The 25,241-nt window shown below is 43.7% G+C and overlaps 2 protein-coding genes across 2 annotated transcripts; both read left to right on the plus strand.

Annotated features, from left to right (window-relative positions):
* The first annotated feature begins 2,303 nt into the window (after nt 1–2,303).
* On the plus strand, nt 2,304–13,543 carry LOC127331042 (fatty acid amide hydrolase). The gene is made up of 19 exons (XM_051357119.1): nt 2,304–2,713; nt 2,822–2,882; nt 3,359–3,552; nt 3,652–3,781; nt 3,901–3,978; nt 4,061–4,208; nt 4,557–4,669; nt 4,756–4,831; nt 6,143–6,214; nt 6,432–6,483; nt 6,864–6,944; nt 7,017–7,100; nt 9,620–9,723; nt 9,900–9,992; nt 10,984–11,052; nt 11,486–11,550; nt 12,033–12,094; nt 12,349–12,444; nt 13,277–13,543. The coding sequence occupies exons 1-19, from the start codon at nt 2,498–2,500 to the stop codon at nt 13,334–13,336; spliced, it is 1,854 nt and encodes a 617-aa protein (XP_051213079.1). The 5' UTR covers nt 2,304–2,497; the 3' UTR covers nt 13,337–13,543.
* A 2,657-nt stretch (nt 13,544–16,200) lies between these two features.
* On the plus strand, nt 16,201–17,108 carry LOC127329696 (ethylene-response factor C3-like). The gene has a single exon (XM_051356167.1). The coding sequence runs from the start codon at nt 16,258–16,260 to the stop codon at nt 17,029–17,031; it is 774 nt and encodes a 257-aa protein (XP_051212127.1). The 5' UTR covers nt 16,201–16,257; the 3' UTR covers nt 17,032–17,108.
* The last annotated feature ends 8,133 nt before the right edge of the window (nt 17,109–25,241 follow it).

Consider the following 25,241-nt stretch of genomic DNA (forward strand, 5'->3'; position numbering starts at 1 on the left):
AGAGAAACGAGAGGTATGTATGTAGGAGTGACCAAAACTGGAATCGTGATATTCTGGTTCTAGAGGAGGAGAAAAACATGCCACGGTCGCGACTTGGGAATCCAATACATCTGGAACAAGAAAACGGTGAGTCAAAGGTGTAGGCCGGAAAACACGATGAGCTGGCTTGTCGTATGGTGCATGCATGATGGTGATCCTGTCCACGTCAGCGTTGGTATGCGCGCTTCGTGTTCTAGAAGGAGAGGAAGAAAAGTCTTGAGGAATGGCAACTTGGAGTCTTGGACGTGGACACCGCTGAAAACAAAGAAGTCTTGAAAACTGATAGGACTTGGCCGACGGACGGATTTGTCAGGCGTTTGGTAGGCGTTTGGAGGCAGAATTTGGCATGTTTGAATTTGTTTGAATTCCTAACCACCCTTCGCGATAGGGGTTTTAAAACACATTCGGATCTATCTCTGAAGGAACTGCCGCCCGTGGAGACTGAATTGTTCGAGGGCGAAACCGCATGAACAAGCAGTACATTTGACTGGCAATGAAAGATGATTCCAGGCATGCATAGAGTCCACTTAAAGTATATTTTTATCAAATTATTCTTATTTTCCTTGAGTAAAACGTTAGAAGCGGTTGATGTTGCACTTGATATTGGAGCCATTAGAGTCGTCTTTGAGATGGACTCTGAACTACTCGCTTTTCAGAACTGACGGCATCAGTCGATGTTCTGGAAATTCAGTTACACTCTTGCTTCTCTAGCTATACGGTGCAAGGATGTAGATGTTTAGCTAATATTGTTGCTCACGAACTAGCTCAGCTTGGCAGGTTTTGTTGTGTCCATGAGGCTATATCCTGAAATGTTGATGTACGGGTAAGTATTGCTGAATTTATGGTGGGCGATTTTCCCCATTTTTCGTATAAAGCATAAGTGTTTTCCCTTGAAAAAAGAAAAAAGAAAACACCAATCAGTTCTCTCTGGATTGATGAGGAGGAGGCGGCTCTCCCCTGATTAAACAGCAACATCATCTGCGTTGGCGTTGCTATCGCCGCCGGCACGCACGCTCGCAACTCTCCATTTGTTCCCGTTTCCGTTCTCGCTCACGCAGACACGACCAATGTAAGTAACGCCCACGTCATTGTCTTATCCATTCTTAGTTCTTTTTTCCAAAATCCACCGATCTATTGATAAATATCAATAATAGCACATTTTTTTAAAAAAAACATAAAATTACAAATAGGTCATTGAACCACCTAGCAAAGACTGCAAACAATAGCGGCAGCCGGGCAAAACTTACTGTAATAGAGATTGTTGTAGCAGACATACGGGAAGTCGTCATATTAAGGCCCAAAAGGACTAGCGCAATAGAGAAACAACTATTGCCAATGATGACAACCGTAGATCGGAAGAAACTGACCTAAAACCATACCAGCACACAGGAAAACCAAACAGATTCAAGGAGATCCACACGACTCGACACGCCCTCCGCCGGCACTAGACGCAACACTAGAGCGATGATAGAGGATGATAGAGCGGAGAGTATCTTATTCTGACTTCGAGATGTAACCGCCACCACACCATCCCTGGAAAGACACTAGGAAACAAGTTAAACAGAACACTGAAACCCTTCGGCCGACGAGAGGCAGTGATCCGCCACACCTCCAAGACCCAAAGGCCACCAGAGACAGAGGGGATAGACACCGTCTACTTTGTCCTAAGATGCTCCTCTGGAAAGTTTCTCGAGGCATCAGTGTTATCCTCTTCTTTTCAATGATATTATTTCTTTTGTTTTCTTAGAGAGGGCAATATGATAATATCAAGCTGATCGACATGTACATTTGGTCTCTACAACAACACGACATGCATCATTAGTCAAGATTTCCCTTTGCGGATCAATGTTTTTTACTCTTTTCATACTATCCCACTTTAATTCAAAGGATTTGCATAAGAAAAGTTGGAGGGTTTAAGTCCTTTGATTTTTTTGTATGATGGTTGTTTGATTTGTATGATTGAATCCTGTAGGATACATATAAACCCCGTAGGATTGAAGTTGGCATAAAATTGTAATCCTGTGTTTTTTTTCAAATATGCGAATCAAAGAGCCCTATAAATTGGAGGCTCTATAGCTTGAGGTTGAGATGTGGACTCAGACAACAACTCAAGTTTAACAAGTGCAATTTTTTTCCCTTTGGCCATGTCACAGAAGATAACTGCTAAGGTTAACAAGTGCATCTTTCTTATCCTTTGGCTGATCTCGCAAAAACTGGCCGTCTCTCTGGCAAATTAATCAGCTCTGTCCACTGGATCGGTGGTACTCCTAGCTGGTACGTGCACTCATACATGTTTCGGCTGGCAACGGCCCGCCATTAACTTCTCAGCCTGCCGCCTCCTTCTTCCTCCTTGCTCATCATCGTCTCCACTCTCTCTCTCCCTCCCTAGCTCCCGCCGCGCGTTCGCAATTCCCCATTTACTCGGCTGCTCCGTACCACAGCCCACAGGGCAGCCAAGATGGGCGGCGGATCCAACTCCAAGGCCAAGGGGCAGCCGCGGGCGATGGCGCCGGTGGCGGAGGTCGACATCGCCGCCGTGCGCTACGAGCCGCGGCCGATGCAGGCGCCGCACCTCACGGGCTTCGGCCTCAGGGCCTTCGTCTGGCTCCTCGAGTCCCGCCTCCTCGGCCCCATCCTCCTCTCCGCCCTCAAGAAACAGAACAACATGACGCAGGTACTACCATCCTCAATTCTGCACCCCTCCCCTCTATTTCTGCACTGTAGCTTGCTTCGGCTACTGAAACTTACCAAGATTCTGGACTCGTTGGGCGCGCCCGTGCAGATGCTGCAGAACACGGTGATCCCCGAGCGGCCCATGTACTACCCGGAGTTCCCGCCGCAAGGTACGGCCGGCGGCGCGCCATATCCTCTGCGTTGCTCCTTTGAATTCGTCAATGGAATATCCTTTTTTCTTCTTGATGAAATCGTCAATGGTTGTTTGTTTGTTCAGCGGGACAAGCTAGTAGCCAGGGAAATAAAATACTAGTACTACTCGGATTTTTAATTAAGAAAAAAATGCTCCACTCCTCTTTTATTTTTCGTTGAGAAAATGCTCCACTCCTTTTCGTTGGCTCAAGTTATCGTGCAACTGAAAAAAGCATAGAGATATTGTGCATTTCTTTTCATTTTTTTGGGCGGCATGGAGCATGTTTGTTGCGGAGTCATACCTGCATAATCTGCTCAATTCAGTTACGCAGCTGTTGCAGCTGACATTTTGATGCACCTCCATGTTTGGGCCTCTTACAATTCTGTTCATCCTGTCCTATTCGGATGAATCATGGTGTGCTGTTGTCAATCGCTGCCCGTCCTGATTTTCTAGAGCCGGAGCAAGGAGTCGTGGTCGTGGCCGAAGACAGGGACCCTGTGGACAGGGTGGAGGAAGCGCTGCAGTGCCTCGCTCCGTATGACCCGTCCGCACGTTTCACATCGGTCGACGAGAAAAATCCCTTCCTCTACTGGAAGATCCGAGACTTCGCCTACGCGTACCGGTCCGGGATCACCACACCATCAGCTGTGAGTTAGCCTAGTGGAAGAATGAACAGAGCATTTCTTGCTTCGGTGGCCTTTGCATAGTTGCATATGTGGTGTTCAACCTTGATCTGTTGCGTGTAGGTGGCCGACCATGTCATTGCGGGCGTGGAAGAGTGGAACAACAAGAAGCCTCCGATGCCGATGCTCATCTATTTTAACGCTGATGACCTGAGGAAGCAAGCTGATGCCTCCACAAAGAGATTTGAGCAAGGTTTGCCCCCACCCAACTTTGCTGCTTTGTTTCTTCATCATGGAAATGAACTGGCTTCGGGTGGAAATTCCATTTACCTCTATTCCATTTCCTTGATATGTGTTACTTCTCGTGCCCAGGAAATCCAATTTCCGTTCTGGATGGGATATTTTTCGCCATCAAGGATGACATTGACTGCTTCCCATATCCGTCAAAGAGTTAGTTCGCTCGACTGAAGTAACCATCTGTTGTTCCGCCCGAGAAGCATATTCCAAACTATGGTCTTCTTTTTGTGTGCAGGTGGTACTACATTTTTTGACAAAATCCGCGCTGTGGAGAAAGATGCAGTCTGTGTTGCTCGTCTACGGAAATGTGGAGTAATCTTCATCGGGAAAGCAAATATGCACGAGTTCGGCCTTGGGGTAACTGGAAACAATGCAAACTATGGGTACGGTTAATAATTGTGTGGCTCCTCGTTCTGCTTGAAATGACTACGTAGATGGATTCCAGGGATGCATGAGTTTTTCTTGGAATTGTTGGAAGATAAGTCATGTTTTCATCAAGCAGTTCTGTTGACCCGGTGAAACTGGGTATTACCTGGTTTGACAAACCTGAATATCCAACAATACCGCAAACGGTGAAGGGAAATTATAACATTTATCATTCAAAATCATATTACGAAGGGGAAAAGAAACAAGGAATTTATAATTTGAGTTCATCCTATATTTTCGATCCACAATATATTTTTTCTGATGATCATCACTTTATTTTCATCTCTTCGTAATTATTTTTGCAGGACAGCAAGAAATCCACATTCAATTGATAGATATACTGGTGGTTCTTCATCTGGTCCAGCTGCACTTGTCTCATCAGGGCTATGCTCAGCAGCGATTGGAACAGATGGTGGAGGTTTGTACATATAACGCTGCGGGGTTCGTTAACACTACATTATTTTGAGTACTAGTCTCTAGTTGCTACCTTTTTCTTTTCTACAGGTTCAGTTCGAATTCCATCTTCCCTATGTGGCATTGTTGGTTTGAAGACAACGTATGGGCGGACAGATATGACTGGGTAACTAAGAAAAATTCTACTAGATATTTACTGCTACCCTGTGCTTTGCTCCGGATAAAAATATACATTAAGTCATTGTCATTGTCTCAGTCGGCTGCACATATTGGCCATGCCTCATCTGAGTCCCGCATAGGCCGGTGTCACTCGATTCATGCCTCTGCATTCTTGCTCCTGCTATGACTCATTTTCGTTTAGTCGGTTTATGGGGAAAATCTATTGCGTTTCAGTTAGTTAATTTGTAAATTTTTGGTAAGAGTTTTTTTTTTGAAATGGTATATATTGATTAGGTAATAACAGGCTCATTACAATTGCGCAAGGTCCATACCAACGCGCAGAATGGAGCTGTCTCTTCCAAAATACAATCACTCCACACCTCTCTTCCAAACCAAGCTAAAGCATGAGCTGCTTTATTTCCCCTTGAGGCATCTTGTTGATTTTTAAAATTCAGGAGTTGCTCGAGAAACAGCTTAATGTCCTTGCACACTGCAGACAGCTGTGATCTTCCCATCCCTATTAAGTTCAGACACCACTTCCGCACTATCACTTTCAAGGATCATCTGCGTCATGATAAAATTAAAACTTCCACGTATGCTATCAAAACAGGCAATTAACAGAGCTGTGTTCATCTCTAAGGATCGCTCCCCAGCTCGCATTCCCAGTTTGGTTCACAAAGCTAGCACCAACATTTATTTTACCCATACTGGTTCTGGTTTCTCCCATTCTTTCCTTCTGCTTTGCGACATTGCCGCTTGCCTGTAGGATCTTCATAGCAACAATCAGACCCTTCCCTTTTGTATCCTGATCTGTGAGCCCCACTCGTACCGACTGAAGGTAGTGGACATAACTCTGAAGAAATGTCGAATAAGCCTTAATATAAGCCTTACCATTTCCAAATACGCCACAGTGCACCAGATGAAGAGCTGTTTCACTTTCATATCAGCATCCACCTTATCAAGAATCAAAGAGACCCAATCTGTCCCACTTTTCACCAATTCTTGCTTGGCTGGCAGTTACCATACGTTCCTCATTGTATCACGCATCACCAGCTACTGTTTATAGGATAGAGTAAATTTCGTGAACAGCAAAGAAATGCCTAGCTGCCGAGTGGTAAGGCAGGTGTGCCACAAACTGCAAAAGTTTCAACCAGCCATGTTTGTTATTCTTTTAGAGAGCTAAATAATAGTATTTTCCAACAATCAAGTAAGCGATGCTGCCGAGTTACTTTTTAGTGTTCTCTTACACTGGATTTGATTAGAAAATCGATTGACGTACACAACTGTGAGTATGCATAATTATATATCTCATTTGCAGGGTACTTTGTGATGCTGGGACTGTTGAAGTTGCTTCACCTCTTACAGCATCAGTGGAGGATTCTATGCTAGTGTAAGCAGTTTGGCTTGTTAGAGGAGATCGTGCAATTTCATAAGTCTGTTAGGTTTAGCTATTTTGTTGATAAACTTGGAAGCTTGTCAACTCGCTTATTTTGCTTAACAATATAAGATATAACTTTAACTGTCTTCTAGTGGGTACAACTAAAGACTTGCCCCTTTGCTTGTAAGTTATGTATTTACTACTTACACCCTGCCATATGCCATTTCAGGTATTCTGCACTTGCAGGCAGTAGACCTATGGATAAGCTTACTCTGAGACCTGTAAGATATTACCTTTTTTAACATCTCCCATCTGTTAAATACCAGAAACACTAGGTTTTTGCTAAAAGAACTCTGAAATATCTTTCATGTCACTTCTGTGGATTGCACTATAGCACTCAGTTTTTTCTTTTAAATAAGAGACAGTATATGTAAGTCGCTACTCTTTACTGAATTGTAGAAAACGTGAATGGGATCACTTTCCTCAAATAATATCTAAAATTTTGAACTTCACAACACGATAATCATAATGCCGCAACACTCATATAGTAACATTCTCCAGTATTCCCTAGGATGGATCACAACTTATGATTTAAAGCTGACGTTACTGCATATCATCAGGCTCACAGCTTCTACATCTCCTTCCCTTTTTCTCTCTACAGTTGCCGCTGTGTGTTCCTAACTTGGTGTCCTCTGACAACAGCAATATCCTACAATCAGTAAAAGTGGGAAAATATACAGAGGTACAGTTTTTTTACATGAAATAGTGTATTTGTCAATATTTGCAATTTCTTATATAAAATTGGTTTTTGTAGTGGTTTCATGATGTTTCTGATAGTGAGATCTCAAATACATGCGATGATGCACTTAACCTCCTGTGCAGCACCTTCGGATGCCAGGTATACCCATTGCTATTTCAATACGATTTGTATTCTACCATTTAGTTATCACTCTCTTTTGTAGGTATGTTAGCTATCTAGGTCTTGTACCTTCGAATGTGCAATCTCTTCTTTAGATGAGAGCATTTGCACATTAGTTATATTTTCAATGTGTACAGCTGCGGAATAAAAGTAGCGTTTAATTTGTCAAGCACAGAACCTATATAACTAGTGTTCACCTATGTGCACCAACAACTTATACTAAGCAATACAAGCAAATATGTGATAGCAAGATATATAACTTCAAGCACGAAGGCTATCACAAAGTAAAGTGCATAAGTAAATAGCTCGGGTATAGGAATAACCGAGGTGACGCGGAGACGACGATGTATCCCGAAGTTCACACTCTTGCGAGTGCTAGTCTCCGTTGGAGAGGTGTGGAGGACAAAATACTCCAAACGCCACGAAGGCCTCACCTTATGCTCCTCGACCCTTCCCGCCAAAGGGGAACACCTCGATCCACTATGGAACCTTAGGGTGGTCACCGAACCCGCACAAAGCTTTGGGCTATCTCCACAACTTAATTGGAGGCTCCCAATAAATCGCCACAGAGGCCTTGCTCTTGAATAATCTCTACAACTTAATTGGAGTTCACAAGAACACCACAAAGACCACTAAGCCGTCTATGGTCCAAAGACCCAAGAGGAACAAGCTCCGGGAACAAGCTCCCGAAGTGAATATCTCACAAACTTTCACCTCCACGTATCACCGCGGAGAAGTCAAACCGATGTACCAAATGCAATGGCAAGAACACCACAAAGATGCCCTAATCCTTCACTCTCAAATTCCAACAAAGCTACTAAAGCTATTGGGGGAATAAGAGAGGAAGAAGAAAATAAGAACACAAAGTTCCCCAAGATCTAGATCCCAAAGATTCACTCACAAAGAGATGATTTTGTTTGGTCAAAGAGTGGATCTAGATCTCCTCTATATTTCTCTCAAAAGGATGCTCAAATCATTGGAGAGGGAGAGAGATTGCAAGCTCACCAAAAGTCAACAATGGAGGGAGCCAAGAGATGAAGAAGAAGAAGCAGTAACGCCAAAAGAGAGAGAGGTGGCTTAAAAACGGGGGGCTGCCTGTTTTCTGCCCGTTGGGCAAGATAGATGCTAGGCCGCACCAAAACCAGCAGCAGCGAGTGAGAGCGCGAGCTGCCAGCGAGGCAAGCGACGTGGGCGAGCAAGCTAGCTAGGCGCGGGGTCGAGGCCTGGTGAGCTGGGCGTGCAAGGCTGAGGCGGCCAGGAGCGGTAGCGCTGCGCGCACGGGAGTGGGGTGGCCGGTACCACCGGCCAGGGCCGGCCGGTACCACCGGGCTTGGTACCGGTCACCACACGCAGGCTACTAGAAGCAGGGCGGTGGTGCCGGCCAGCCCAAACTCCTCTCTTTTTCTATTAAAACCAAATATGGGCAAACTTAGAAAATCAATAACTAGAGTTTGGAAAGTCCAAACGACACGAAACAAATTTTGTTGAAAATATGGAAACTAGTGGGGAATGATTTTCTATTCATTTTAGAGGTGCAACCCCTCAATACGAGAAACCGAGAAAATCACCAAACTCGAAAACACAACAAGTGATCTATGCGAAATCTGTTTTCGATGAACTAGAACTTATCATGGAAATAACCACAAGCTCTAAAACACCACATGGATAAGATCCAAATAACAACCAAGAAAGATGATGCAAGGATGCAAAGGTTTGACCGCACTCCGAACGATATGATCGAGTTACTCACTCGAGAGCCCCTTGATAGTACGACGTCTAGCGTATAAACCGGTCTCCCAACTAAACCATGAGACCGATAAGAAAGAAACCCTATCAAGAGCAATCCTTAACCTTGCGCATTCCACTTGAGCTCGATGATGACGATATTGACCGCAACAAGATGGAACACCGTTCTTGATTGTGCTTGCTTGATGAAGTCTTGCGGATTGCTCCCCCATACTCCACTATGGGAGAGCTTCTTCTTTGGTGCATCTTCACATATCCATGAACACCATAAGAATGGTAAACTTCAAGCATATGATCTTTTCAAGTTGATTTATCTTGAATTTGCATTTCATTTCTTCTTATTGCAACCTTGAAGCCAACACATGATTCAAGCATTGCCTATGGACAACTCCTACAAATATAACTCAATGCAAACATTAGTCCATAGGGATTGTCATTAATTACCAAAACCACACATGGGGCTCTATGCCCTTCCATAGTTCTGTTGATGGTTATGTTGAAACAATTGTCAAGTGTTAATTAGAAAAAATACTTGCTATTGTTAACAACTCTTGAAAGTTGTAACTGATTATTGCTCTGCATCATTTGGAGCCTCTAGGTATCCAACAGGCCGTAGAAGTTAAGCTTACTTATTCCATCTGCTAAATTGTTACGATGAAATGCCTTTTCTGAGGATGTGGTACCTACTACAATTTGCATATTTATTCTTTCTTGCTATCTCAGCTGATTAGTGTTGTTTAACATTTTTCAAGATAGAAGAGATAATATTACCAGAGCTTGAGGAGATGCGTACTGCCCATGTTGTCTCTATTGGCTCAGAAGCACTGTGCGACCTGAATGCTCATTACCAAGAAGGGTACCTCTTTCACAAATATCAGATTCATAATGTTGCTCTCAGCTTGAGTTGTTGGAATTTTTCCTTTCAAAATTAGATAGAACTTGAAATTTCTAGTCCCTAAGAGGCTGCAAATATTTTGTTAGCCACTCCTTACTATTCTGTACTATCAATCTCATCATACTACTATCTTCCAGGAGACGAACAGAACTGACATTAGATACTCGAACAAGTTTGGCACTTTTTGGGTCATTCACTTCAACAGATTATGTTGCTTCTCAATGTATCAGGTGAACATAAGTATAAATGCATCTGAGCATTTATGTTTTCGTGACAACACTCATTCATGAGTATGAAGTATGTTTTTTTTTTGTCCACCAGTCTTATTTAGTTCTGGGAAGTTGTTTCAGAACCACTCACCGTGATTGTATATTAGAAAGAGAAATTAAAATTTAGACTGTAAGATTGATTTCAGGATAACACAGAAATGGTCAATCGAGCTAATAAAAATAGAAATATGTCTATTCTTATGATCCCACAGGTTTCCACGAGCCTTTACCCAGTGCATTTTAGTCAGACATAATTCGACAATATCAATTATAGCTAGTAATAACCCTGGGTATTACTGAAGATACCAATTCAATTCAAATTCCATGTAATTTTAGCTGGGAGTTCTTCATTAAGCATTGTTTGAAAAAAAATAGGAGATTAGAGACAAGTAAAAAGAATGGACCTGCATATCTATCTAATGACAGGTGACGGGGCATACTTATTGAGTTTAATTATTTTGACATTCTTACTAAGTAACAATAGTTCAATAACTACTAGAAGTTGTGCAGCTTCGATTTTATCCTTATCTGCTATCAGATAGTGCTCCTACCTGAAATATCTTCTTTTCTACTCCAGAGTCCAGAGATGCCATTTAGAAAAGACCATTTCAGCCTCCTAGTTTGTTGCATACTGAATTACTGAAATTTCCTAGATGCTCTTTCTTTGGGTCGAGTTGTATGGTGAGGTGTTGGTCCAGTCTTGGACTTGTACATAAACCCTCTTTTCTGTCATGCATCGAAACACAATGCCTTTTGTTTTTTCACGATTTTTTCCTAGATGTGCTGACTGCTGCACAAATCGTCGAAATTGTGTTACACATGGCACATACTTGTTGTATGAAAAAATGCAATTTAGTCTGGGATCTAAACTGTAAACTGTAAAGTATATATTGCATCCTCCCATGCAGATGTTCTGCCAATTGTGTGCTTATAGTATCTTTGGTTTATATAGGAGAAGGATAATGTACTATCACATGGAGGCTTTCAAAAAGGTTGATGTCATAGCAACCCCGACGACCGGGTAAGAGGTTTTGAAGTTTATTACAATTGATCCATAGATCTAATATGATTTTACTAGTTTCTGCTTTGGGACCTGTGTCCTTGTACAGTCTGGTCGATATATATAAAAAAATTACACCTGTAAAAAAAAGGTGTATATGCATGGTTCCTCCTCCTCCGCACTTGAATGTCTAGTCAACGAGGCTATTCTGTTTTCTAGCTTCTAGTAGACTGTTGGTAGTTCTCAATTGCGAGATAATATCTGTGAATTACCGAATTGACGTGTAGTATTTTACATTTGGGATTACAGACAGAGTAACTTATATAACTCTGATCTATGCTCCCTAGAACGCTGCACCTAATTTTACCTGGTCCCACCACTTTCGAGAAATTATACTTTTGCCTTTTATCATATGTATAATAACAGCTAAGGAGGATTTGCTGTTTTTTCCCAGCATGACTGCGCCAAAAATACCAGCAAGTGCTCTGAAGGTAGGAGAGTCAGATTATGTTGTATCAGGTAGATTTTCTTCACTGTATTGTGTATCTCCTTTAGCTCTTCAACATATGGATTTACAGCTTATCTCAAGCTCAATTACTGAACTTTGAACCGTGTTAACATCCTGGATAAAAATTGTAGAAATCTTGATGTGAATTGTATTGATAAAGCATTTAATAATAATGATAAGGAAACAATGACAGATCTATAGGTGAAGTTTGTTTCGAACACTTTCACGCCTTCATGGAGAAGACCCAAAAAAGCTAAGGTGGAGCTATCACTAGCTATTTAGAAGCTTGTTGGAGTCTTAACATACAGGAGACATTTCATCCTATTTGGAGTCTAGTAGCAGAAATTACCGATTAAATGTGGAAATACATCGGTCACGTTCATGATTTATACCGCAATAGCAGCTTGCTAGGCAAACTCTATGTGCCTATTTTAATATTAATTACAATTGCTGCGACAGCATTTCTGTTTCTGATTCTGTCTTTTCATTACAGCTAACCTGATGCGATTCATTTTAGCCCCGAACCTTCTTGGTTTGCCTGCCATTACTGTTCCGGTAAGTGGCGTCATGACGCATGACTGATTATTTATTGTACTTCTAGTTCACATTATGTATGAACTGGTAAAATTTTGAGTTATTGATGTATAAATATTAAATATGGACAGTTGTATTTTTTCCAGCATACTACATTTTTGAAAGATTTAAATATGATCGTGGAAAAACATTCAAGCTTCTGGCATATTATAATCTCAAAACATGCAGGAAAATTATTATCCACTGATATGTTGCTAATTCTGTCTTGTGCTCAGGTTGGTCATGACAAGCAAGGCCTTCCAATCGGCTTGCAACTGATAGGCCGTCCATGGGGTGAGGCTAGCTTATTGAGGGTGGCTTCAGCAGTAGAGGTACTGTTCACATTCATCATATGGGTTCTGTAATTGTGGATTTCCAGCTGAGAATGTGCTCATATTCATTAAGAGTCGGTGTGCCTTTTAAAAACTGTTCGGTGAATGTTGTGGGCCTGGGTGAATCTCTGTATATTCACCAATGTTGCTCTGTTAGGTTCAGGTATTGTGAAAACTTCAGCAACACGTATATTGTCCAGGGGCAGTTATTTATATCATGACGTAAAATATAATTAACCTGCAGATTACTCCAGTCATTTTTAAGGGGACAAGATTGTGAGGCAAATAAAAATGTTAGAGAAACAAATTGTAATTTACGGAACGTGGTAAGTTTAGGCTGCCCACTGAATCTGAAAAATAATATCACAATTATGAGTCATTTTAGTTAAACACTATATTGTCCAGGGGCAACTATTTATATCGTGAAAAAATATACTTAACCCTGAGATTACTTTGACTCATTTTAAGGGAAAAATATATGCCGAGGTAAATAAAAGGTTACAAACAATCGTAATTTATTGAACATGGTAAGTTTAGGCTGCCCAGCGATCCATGTGCTAGAATCTTAGTTTACTCGTTCCTTGCTTGCTTTCTCTCTCCTTGTTTTGGCTTCCTTATGTTTTTGTTGGGTTTCATATCTAGCCTATTCCAACTTGCTTGGGAAAAAGGCTTTGATGTTGCTATTGTTATGCTTAAGTTTGGGCTGCCCAATGAATCTGGAAAAAATATCACTATGAATGCTTTGAAGCTTGAGAACTTTTGTAGAATTTGTTTGTCTGCTTCTATGATCCTTGAAAGCTAACCACGTGATGTTATTTTCCCCTGCTTTCAGGAGCTCTGCCTGAAGAAAAGGAATCGGCCTTCCACATTTTACGACATCCTAAAGGCCTGAAACAGTCTAGTGCAAGTACATATGTAATTCTGCATTGAAACATTGAAACTGTCATTCGAGAACATTTTTTACACACATTTCCTTTGCTGTAGTATTAATATGTTAGAGGTTTGTCATATGTGAGGACTCAGGATAGACAGAGCAAACCCTCCTCCTGGTTTAGAGTAAAACATCTTTAGGAGATATAATAAGTTAAGCGAAATAGCACTCCTCTGTCTCATTAAACTTGTCTTAAATTTGTCTAAATTTGAATGTATCTACATACTAGATAGTGTCTAGATTCATCCAAATTTTGACAACTTTAAGGTAATTTTCGTGAGACCTATATAAAACAACATGTGCCACTTGAAATATGCTTCAGTTGCATTTTCAATCGCCCCAGGGTCATCTTACCTTAAAATTTCCGAATACATCGTTTACTAAGAAACTAATGAACGTTTTACACGGAGTCGCTCCTTTTTTTGTTGTTGCTAGCAGTCAGTTCAAAAGCAAGCATGCGCAATGCCGTAGCTCATGTAAGATGACCCTGGGGCGGTGGATGAGTTATTCTTCCATTCATATAGTACAAAATTTAGTTGTTTTTTATGCATCGGAGGAGCATGCGTACCTGCTTCATAAAAGATCTGGCACGGGAAGCTACCCAGATGGCCAGATGATTCATACAATACTGTCAAATTCGCTGGTCAAATGGTGCTGGCCGGACTTTTTTTTTGTTTCTTCCTCTCAAAAGAACGTTGAGATTTTTGCTGCTGGCTAGGAACTTTGAGATCTTTTTTTTCTGAACGGGTAAAGAACGTTGAGCTTTGACTATGCATTGGAGGCAAATTCAATGCACAAGAACAAAGAAGTCAATATTGGAAGAAACTGAACTTTTGTTGGTCGCCAAGAGGAACTTCCCCCTAGATGATTGCCTTCCGGTTCAGCATCAAAGATCCATATATTCCTCAGGAGAACATAAGGAAGGAATTGACTGAATTTGCACTTCCACTTCAATAATACTCCAACATGCCTAGAGCTCCCCTGTCTCAATCTACAAAACCACAGGGTGGTACTCGTTTTTTTAAAATAATACTCAACAAAACGGTGTGGATGTAATCCGAGTTCAAAGTCCCCACAAGCTACAAGTTCAATGGTGCATTTACGTCCCTTCTGTTTTCATGGTAAAAACCATCAACAAGAGCCACATTTCTCTCCTTTTGGACAAAAATGTCGGGAACTTTCCACTCCGTTTTATCCTCACTAATAGTGTAATATAATAATTAAAGAAGCTAGCACTAGCTCCTAAGCATAGATAAAGGACGTTCACTAGATTCACAGGTCCCTGATTGTATAGTATCTGTTGCCAGTACACTAGGCCTCATACCAACAAACTCAAAGCTATTCTAGTTGGAGTAATAATCATGGGCACTAACGAAACGCAGCCTGGTTGGTGCTCTGAACCTGTACCTGGGATTGGAAAGTGTTGTTCGGAAACAGCGTGTGGTGCTTCCCGCAGGACAGATAGCACCAATTTGTTTTCTTCAGAGTATACCGTTTTTGGATGCCGGTGGTGACTGCACTCGATTCGGACTGGCGCGGCGTGCAATCGTCAGAGAGAAAAGTAGCCAGGGAAGGTGGCGGCTGCGGCTGCCGGCCGCTAGCGGTTCTCGTCGTCAACGAGCCGTCGCGGAAACTTCTCTTCGACCTGGTCACCTGGACAGTACTGTTTCATTTTCTTCATTATCACTTTATCAGGACCGACGGATCCCTAGAATGACTGATGACTCCCACAACTTGTCAGGCAGCATTTCACTCCATAACGATCAAGATAAGATGATTACTTAACCTTCAGGAGGTCTTAGTTTAATTTGTAGCGAGTGGTTGCGTTGCTTCGCGAGCTGTCGTCAGCCATAGCTGGTATGTTGTCCCTGTTTCATGGAAAGTTAGCCGTGCAATTAACAAAACTATCTTTCCTAAAGGTATGACGTCCTCTGATTAGTGATTGATTAGAGTAGGCATTCGATAGTCACATACGACAGACAACCCGGTGGCCACAATACCATCACTCAGCACAAAAAAAAACTAGTTATATAAGTACAAATATTCTAGGAGCACGCAACACTAATATGAAATCTATTCGAACATATAAAGGGTTTTGCTAATTCGCAAAAAAAAGAGAGGTTTTGCCAATGCAACAATATATTTTTATGGTTTTCTGCATCGATTGATGAAGAGGCTATAGCTTATATTCTGAGTTGACCATATCAGTGTTCTCAAAATCAACCAATGATTACAATGTTTGGGGTCATATTTTTACTTTTTAGTTGAAGGTTTTCTTCTTGCATTGCCATAGCGGAACTGCTGCCTCATGCATGTCATATCGAGTCCAACCGGTATGCACACCTAGCAAGCACGATCTACATTCCCTTGAATAGCATTTCTGGTTTGGCACTATGAAAGCTAGAGACATTTCCTTTACATTTTGTGAGAAAAAACTGTAGTAATGGTGGAAGGACAAGGTTGTAGGAAGATTTTTGGCCTTTACCTCAAAAGCTTGCTAGTACAGTATTATAGGAGGGCATTAAGGTTAGTGACGCCACTCCCACGACACAAGAACCTGTCCTATTGTTATTCAGTCGCCCTACGTTAGCCCCCCACACACTCCCAAAACGGACAAACTTTCCCGCTAAATCGAGTCCCAGGCAAATGGGGCAACTTGCCATTGTTTAGAGCTGTACCTAGTTGCACCCTCCGTCGTAATATGGTGATTAGTACTGTATCTGTGAGAGAGTCAATACAGAATTTCTTCGTCAAACCCCGACGCTGGATCAGCTGTATATTAACCGACCTGGTTTGCTAGCCTGGTTCTCAAACCTCAACGCTCGACTCTGAAAGCAAGCACCAACTGACACCACCATTTCCACCCCGGCACACACAGAAACATGGATCGTCGGCATCACAACCACGACGGCGCCATGTACTACACCGGCTGCACCAGCGCCGCTAATCCCTCCTCCTCATCTTCGGACTCATTTCCATCCGAGATGAGCAGCGGTGCCATGTACTACGCCGGCGGCTACACGAGCGCCGCTAACTATACCTCCTGCTCCTCCTCGGACTCGTTTCCATCCGACTTGAGCAGCGGCGAGACCATCTACACCCCAGAAAGGAGGCAGCTGAAGCTGGCAGCGGCGTCTTTCATCGGCGTGCGGACGCGGCCGTGGGGCAGGTTCGCGGCGGAGATCCGGGACTCAACGCGGGGCGGCAAGCGGGTGTGGCTCGGCACGTTCAGCACTGCAGAGGCCGCGGCCATGGCGTACGACCAGGCGGCGCTGTCGTCCCGGGGCGCTGCCACGGCGCTTAACTTCCCAGTAGAGCTCGTCCAGGAGTCGCTCGACGCCCTCGCGCTGGGCACCACCGCCACCACGCCCACGGAAACGGGCGGCTCGCCCGTGCTGGCGCTCAAGCGGCGGCACTGCAAGAGGAAGAGGCGCAACAAGGCCGAGATAGCGAGCGATGCGTCGGCGGCGATCAGGAGGAAGAAGACCGGCGGAAAAATGGCCGTCGAGAAGCGGTTCGTCGTGGAGCTGGAGGACCTGGGCGCCGACTACCTGGAGGAGCTCCTCAGGATCACCGACGACACGCTTCAGCTCGAAGTGCCAGCAGATGCGTTTGTGCAGTACGATGAATTGTTACATTGCCAATCGATGGTCTAGCTGAGTTTGTGCAGTATATGATCCAGAGTTCTGTGTTTGAGTTTGAGTTGAATCAATGTGCGGTGCCGGCCGCTGAAATCGTCTCTAGCTGTCCACGTCGTCCCGCACGTAGCTACCCATCTCCGAAGTTTCTCTTCGACCTGGACAGTGTCTCTTTAAATTACCCGACAGGAGGTCTGGCCATAGTTGGTTGAGTGACCCCATTACTGTTACTAGTATGGTTGATCCATGAGAAATTAGTCGCGCAATTAACAAAACAGAATTTGTTACAGCCATGCGACGCCCTCGGTCGTCCGGTTAGTGATTGAGAGGAATCGTTAAAGAGTGAAAGGCAAACCGATCGAGCCACATACGACGAAACGAAACAGTGGCGAGAAAGCATCAATTATTAGTGATTTAATAGTAGTACAAATGTTTTCTTCTCAAAATTAAAGGGAACATTAATCAGCCTTTGCATACGCTAGTGCTCAAAATATAAGCTATCGCATCATGCACTCCAAACCAGCAAGTTGTCACCATAATTATTGGATGTCCTAGGTAGTAACTTCTTTCGCAAAACTTATACTATATCATTGTTCAGCGCGAAGAGTTGATACTAAACCCGAGGTCAACTGGTCAACGAGGGTGAGATTGTTTCGTTTTCTAGTGATACCGCCGCATCGATCGATGACACACCTGCATGATCTACCTAGAGGTTGTGGCCCTGGATCTCGAGGATATCATATCACATGAATTATGGTAACGACATTGTTTAGTGTATTTTTTGGTTTTTTATTTTTATTTTGTTTAGGCCAAGGTTTCTAACACATACATTTTAAAATGTGCCACTGATGCACAATATATTTTCGCCTAAATGAAAAGGTATCACTCTTGCTGATTTCTCAAAAAATAAAAGAGGGATTGAACAAATGCCAAGAGCCAGGGATTAACCAAAGGTATGAAATGGTCTTCCACATCCTTGGTAACATCTTGAGCACCAAAATGGACTATTCCTCCCACACTCAAATTTGATGAGGCTATTTCCCGTAGGCCTCGTTTTGCATAGGTGCTTTGACCGGTTTGTGCACGTCTATTGCCAGCCCAACCTGACCCGCGGAAACATGCTATGGAATTTTTTTTTTTTGGCTGGGATGTAACTTGAGCTAAGCCCAAACTTTTCCTAGAAACATGTGGTCAGAGAACAAATCCACGCCCGCCCCTTCGCGTTTTGCTCGTGTGCGACGCTCGCAGCTCTGGCAACGCAGGGAAACACGTCAACGCACGCCACAGATGCAGAAATAAGCCGCCGCTTGCTGCCACAACAAGTGGATTAGAGAGGATTTCAGTGGATTGGGTGTACACTACGGGAGAAACTTCATGTGCCGACGGCCAGCCCATGTGCCGACGGCCAAATGCCGGGGCCGTCGGCACAGAGGCCCTCGTCGACCGGCGACGGAGCTGACCGTCGGCGCACAGTCACCGTCGGCACACTGCGGGCTACACCGACAGCCACCGTCGGCGCAAAATGGACCGTCGGCACACGAAGCTGGCGCCCGAAGGTCACCGTCGGCACAGACACGGCCGTCGGTACATGCGCTGACAGGCGGGCCCAGCCGTTAAACTGTCACGACGCCGTCTGCACTGTGTCGACGGTAGCCCTCGGCGTAACGGTGGCCGTCGGCACATAGACTGACTGCTGGGTCCCTCTAATGCTGTGCCGACGGTGACCCACGGCACAACTAAGGCCGTCGGCACAGACTAATATGCACATTTTTTGTTTTTTCATTTTTTGCATCAAAGAGATAATTATTACCCATATAATTATTAATCCCAATCATTTTTTGTTTATTTATTTCTCACTGCTATTTTGGCGAGCCCCTTTGCGGGAAACCTATATATATGTATAAGGGCGGTATAGATCCCCCGCCGGGACCCCGGTCTAGGGTTTTCTCAGAAATCGAGGATCAGAGAGTGATTTGATATGGTTTTATAGCCAATGCTACCCCCCAGGTGTGTCCGGCTTCTCGGACATGGGGTTCTACACTTAGGCAGATTCTGGATGTGTTGGGGGAACTCGCTCGGAGGTGAACCGGAGAGAACCTTGAGATCATATGAGACGATCCTTGTTACCACATGTACCTATGACCTAACCAAACTCAAATGGAACCTTGAGATCATATGGGACGATCCTTGTTACGTAACGGGTGTTTTCACCCAACCCTGTGGTGTTTATACCCAATATTCCCATTTTAAACCACTTGTGCAAAACAAGGGTTAACATATGAGCGTGTTGAAATGGAACTTCTTTGATGTATATGCTACATGTTGTGCTATGGTCTCAAACATGGATTAGTAGATTTTTTGTGTGCTAATGTGAGGTTGTAAGGAAAGCAGAGTGGAGACTGGACTCAGCCAAGCATTTTTTATTCCCTCGGCATTGATCGGGAGCTAGGTTAGTGACGTCCACAAGGGTTGTCTTATTCAGCCGCCCTACGTAGCCCCCACACTCCAGCTTAAACGACTCCCAGATAATCTGGCCCAACTTGCCAATTTTTCTAGAGCTGTTGAGGTTGATGCACCATCGGTTCTAGGTTGAGGTTGGGACTGGAGTAGTAGTATCTGTCAAATAGTCAACACAGAAATTTGTTCTGTCAAATGCCAAGGCTCAGCTAGCAATGCATTAGGGCATCTTCAACGGGGACGCAAATAGAGGATGAGCAATTTTTGCGTCCGCCGTGACCGAAAATGCGTCTGGGTTCTGCCAGCGGGGCGACGCAAAGTGATCGGCCCATTCGCGGCGACGCATACCTGGTCCAAATATGCGTTAGGTTTGCGTCTTCGTGAACGCGCGCGGACGCGTCGAGCGTCATCCTTTTCTTACCCGGTCCTGCATGGCAGGAACAACGAAATCGAGCGCTTCGATTAACTTCTTTTCCCCCTTCTTTGCTGCCCTAGTGCGACACCACCACCCCAACCCCACCCGCCGCTGTCCCGCCGCACCGCTGCAATACTCGCCGTTGGCTCGGTTATCGCCGCGCAGGAGAGCAGGATCGTACTCGGGGTAGGCTCCGGTGCGCACCTGTCGCGTGTTTTGGGGCCAAATATTGCCGGTTGCGCCGCTCGACCTCGCCGTCCACGACCTGTTCGGTCAATTGCGCCGGTAGGTTTTTACTCGTGTTTTCGGCGCTATTGTGCGCGGCCATTGATCCGCAGTTCGTACCCACGCAGATGGACATGTGACAGATGTTGGACAAGTTCCGCGCGGAGGTCGTTAACTCCTCTTCCGATGAGGAGTCCGATAAGGCGACGCAGACATTGGCTACTGCTGCGGCCTCCATCCTCTACGAGTTCAATTCAAACCAGGCGCCAGTGCACCGGGCTCTGTCAAGGGCCGCTCAAAAAACCTGTCACGCAACAGAGTGGAAAGACACCTTTGACTCCACAAGGATTTGGTGTGCTCCAAGCTCGGTGGGCAATTGTCCGTCACCCGACAAGAACATAGTCGCTGAAGACCATGCATGAGGTGAGGACATGCTGCGTGATCATGCACAACATGATCGTTGAGAACGAGCGTCCTGAAGCTTTATCTTGGGAGGACTATCTGCATATGAATGTAGAAGTCACTGATGATACCGTGTGCCAATGCCTGCAGATGGATCTGATTGAGCATCAGTGAGCATTGGCTGGACATGAAGACAATCCCTAGAGGAATACCATCTTATTTTCACTAGGAATTTTTAAAATTTGAATGTAATAACTATGATTTCGTTGAAACTGTTTATTTTATTGTTTTCGAACAAATTCATGCCGGCGCGGAAATGCGTCGGGCCGCTGGAGGCACCCCAAGTGCAAACGGATGCACGGATAAAAATGGTCATTCTCGCGTCCGCGAGGCGATTCAAACGGATGCACACGGACAATTTGGGCGTCCGATTTGCGTCGTCCCGTTGGAGATGCCCTTACCACCTGCTTGGCTAGCCTCTCAACGCTCGTCAATTGGTTATACAAGCATTTCCACCCCAAAACACCACACACATCACACATGGACGTGGATCATCAGCATCTAAAAAGCGATTAATATGAATCTCATTCTATGCATATTTGAGTAGTTATCGGGATTGAAAATAAATTTTCATAAGAGTGAATTATTTTGTTTCGGTGAAGCATCGAATATGGAAAACCAATATAAAGAAACTTTTGGGTGTGCATCCGGATCTTTGCCACTCAGATATCTTGCCATTCCGTTTCACCACAGAATGCTCTGTAATTCTGAATGGAACTCGGTGGAAAATCATTTTGCTGCAAAGTTAGGCAGTTGGCGGGGTAAACTATTATCTTATGGTTATTTCCTTATCCTTATCAACTCCGTTCTTACTAGCTTATCCATGTTTATGTTATTTTTTCTTGAGATTCCTAAAGGAACGAGGAAGAGACTTGATTTTTATCGATCTCGTTTTTTCTGGCAATCTGATGAACACAAAAAGAAATATAGATTGTCTCGTTGGAATGTAATTTGTAGACCAAAGGATCAAGGGGGTCTAGGTATTGATGTTCTTGAATTGAAAAATAAATATTTGCTAAGCAAATGGCTTTTCAAATTGTTATCCGAAGAATGGGTACACTACAAGAAAAGTTTTCATGGCCGACGAAGTTGAAGTCGCGCCGTGGTTGCTGGTGTACCATGGCCGACGATTTTGGGTCCCTCCGTGGTGCATGTCAAAACTTTTTTTTTCTCGTTTTTGAGGCCACCTAGCCCGACGAAAGCGGCCAAAACGTCGCGTATGGTGGCCCGGGACGTGGTGCATCTCGAAATCTCGGGTTCGCCGACCGAGTCAACGCAAATCCGCACCGCCGAGGGATGTAGGGCCCAGATGGCAGCCTCTCTGGCATTGTTTTTTTTCTCGATCGCGCCATCTCGTTCAACGTTCTCCGATCGAGCCGTTTACGATGCAGGATCATGGGTCCCGCATGTCATCCTCTATGAACCAAAATTCTTTCTATTCTTGGATTTTTTTGACCCCCTGATTTCTGGCTACTTCCTTTTTCTTTTGATCCCTTGCCGCCTTGGAAACGTTGAGACCGCTGCTGCTAAATGGGACCCGCATGTCATCCTCTACTAGTTGAATGCCCGTGCGTTGCTACGGTCCATCAATATTTTTCCCTATCCGCACATGTAGATTTGATGTACGATTAATTGGTACCTAGTATCGATTCAACTTTCTTAAAGTATACACAAGTATTCATCTCTTATTAACTATGATCTACTCTCTGACGCATTTCGTATCTCAATTTTCTCATACAATGCCATGATTGTATGTTGTGTAAAACTCTGTGATCTTTGAGCAACTTTATATATTCCATAAAATTTTGGTGTGTAAAACTACTTGGACGTCGATATGAAACATGATCTTTTGGTTCTTATAGATATAATCATATTGTTAATAGAACTGCGATAATTGTGTGACTATTCAACTGAATTCGGTGATATTGCATTGTCCTGGTCTACCTGGCCTATCATGTTATTGAGATCATGAAGTGCATCACCATCTAGAAGGTCAAATGTCCCTTGCTTAGTTTCTAGAATTCATCATAAAAGGCAACATAAATATTGACGATGAAGTACATGTGTGAAAACCTTAAGAACCAAGCTAGCACGTGTGAGCACCATGTATATACATAGACAAGTCAGATGCATGCCACAACTAAAAAAAAAATAGTGAGATATGTACCAATATGCAATGACAACGACATCAACATGTCGAATTTATGGTTGTAGTTCTTGATAACCTCCTACGCCGCGTAGTATTATAGTAACATCTCACATGCATGAACCAACATGTTTTGATCATATGAGACACAATGTGAAAGGGGTGATGGATAGTTCTGGATTGATGTATATATTAACTTTTTCGGATGCACATGGAAAGACCGAACCACCAAAGTCAACAATCTTAAGTGGCGTGTCATCCTCGTCTCCTCTTCTCCTTGTTGATAAATATGAACTTAATTCTCATCTTTGAGGTCCTAGTCCATATGATGAACCCCAAATGGTAGGATTGTATGACGGCAGCAAAGAATCGGGCCAGCTCAATGGGAAGATTTTGATTCATTTACATAAGAACACTGTTTATGGAAATGATGGACGCGAGATCCGATACTACATGAGGTAACCTAAATAATATATCTTTGCCAATATTCAAAATAATGCAATTATCCAAATGCTAAAAATCTACAGTGGAGTACAATGAAATAAAGTCAATCATCAACCAATCAATTTAGTGAGTACCTCTCTAAGAAATACCAGCCACAGTTCCAACTTATGACTGCCTAACTGACCGAGCATGATTGCCATGTCCATCCCCTGAGTCGTTGTCGCCATAGCAAATTCATAAGGACATTTCTTGGAGTACCCAATCTTGCAAGTCTTCTTCACTTTTGCCATGCATATTTTTAACTCCTCGCAGCATTTGATTCAAATCAGACCTAAATGAATTTACACAACAAAAATAGAACCATTGCATGTATTCAGCATGCAGATCTTCAAATCTTCAGAAGAATTTCTATTTGTCATGGAACTGATGCAGATATCTGAAGCAAAAAATGTTGGGATGACACTAATTGATCTGTCTAGGAGTATCAAAGCACGCTCACCACCATCCAATTCGGTAAATTAACATCTTAAACCATTTACCATCGAGCAAGAGATGGAAGAAAACCTCACTTCATACAGGTATACTTGCGGTGAAATAGTTGTGCAATTACCAAATTGACAAAGCATAGCGGAAATCCTGTGGATTTTCATATTTACATTTCCACCATAATTTTACATTTCCACCATAATCGTGTGGATGCCATTCTAAAGGGGTCAATATATAAATACCTTTGTTGTCAACGCTAGTCGTGGTTGCAGCAGCGAGCGTATAGGGATCCTCCTCCTCCTCGCATCCGCTCCACTCGCGAGGAAGACTGTCCGAGACGACGCGAGAGCTCAGGTGGCCAGTTGTCCTTCGCAGGGTCTTCGGCGGCCGGTAGGGTGCTCTGAGGCAGGATTCATAATGGTGGCGTGCTGGCAGTCCCCGATCTGGCCTGGCGGCAGTGGGAGTGCAGGGCGGCGGTAGCAACGGGGCTACAAGGTGGTGGCAACATCAACAATGGGACTCCTGGCTTGATGAGCGAGTTGACTATGTGCGGGCCGTGGATTAATTAGCCCAGTAGCTTTGCGTGTAATCTCCTATTTTTTTTGGAGATGTGCACGTAATCCCTGAATTGTTGGGTTTGCGTGATTCTATTTTCAATCTTGCCTTTTGAGTCTGCGAAAGCTGTATATCAGATGTTTTCAATGACCACCAATATGCGAGCTAGAGTAAAGAACCGATGCATGCAAGATGGAAACCACCCCATGCATGAATATTTCTTTCCTTACGCGCCAGAGAAAGAAAAGGTTAAGATAGTAATTGTTAGACTTTTTGAGAGCAAGACATTGTGGCAATCGTTCAATTTTTTTGGCATGTATTTTAATGCCCGCGCAGGCGTGAGATTTGTTTCCTAATTAGATCAGAAAAATCGGAGACCGTTAGATAAGATTGGACGAACACGATGCTTCCAATGACGACCATCAAACGCGTTGAGTGTCAAACGACCAACTCCAATTTAATAGTAAAGATGTGCAATCAACTTTCTTTTCTTGGAGTTTTTTTTGGCACCTCATATTTGGTCACTTGCCTTTTTTTTTCGATCCCCTGCCGCCTCTCAAACGGTCATACCGCTGCTGCTAAATGGGACCCGCATGTCATCCTCTATGTACTATAAAACTTTCTTTTCTTGGATTTTTTTTGGCACCTCATATTTGGTCACTTGCCTTTTTTTTTCGATCCCCTGCCGCCTCTCAAACGGTGATACCGCTGCTGCTAAATGGGACCCGCATGTCATCCTCTGTGTACTATAAAACTTTCTTTTCTTGGATTTTTTTTTGGCACCTCATATTTGGTCACTTGCCTTTTTCTTTCGATCCCCTGCCGCCTCTCAAACGGTGATACCGCTGCTGCTAAATGGGACCCGCATGTCATCCTCTATGGACTATAAAACTTTCTTTTCTTGAATTATTTTTGGCTCCTGATATTTGGTCACTTGCCTTTTTCTTTCGATCCCCTGCCGCCTCTCAAACAGTGAGACCGCTGCAGCTAAATGGGACCCGCATGTCATCCTCTATGAGCAATCGACTTTCTTTTCTT

The sequence above is a fragment of the Lolium perenne genome, chromosome 2 (genome assembly GCF_019359855.2).
Source record: "Lolium perenne isolate Kyuss_39 chromosome 2, Kyuss_2.0, whole genome shotgun sequence".
Lineage (NCBI taxonomy): Eukaryota > Viridiplantae > Streptophyta > Magnoliopsida > Poales > Poaceae > Lolium > Lolium perenne.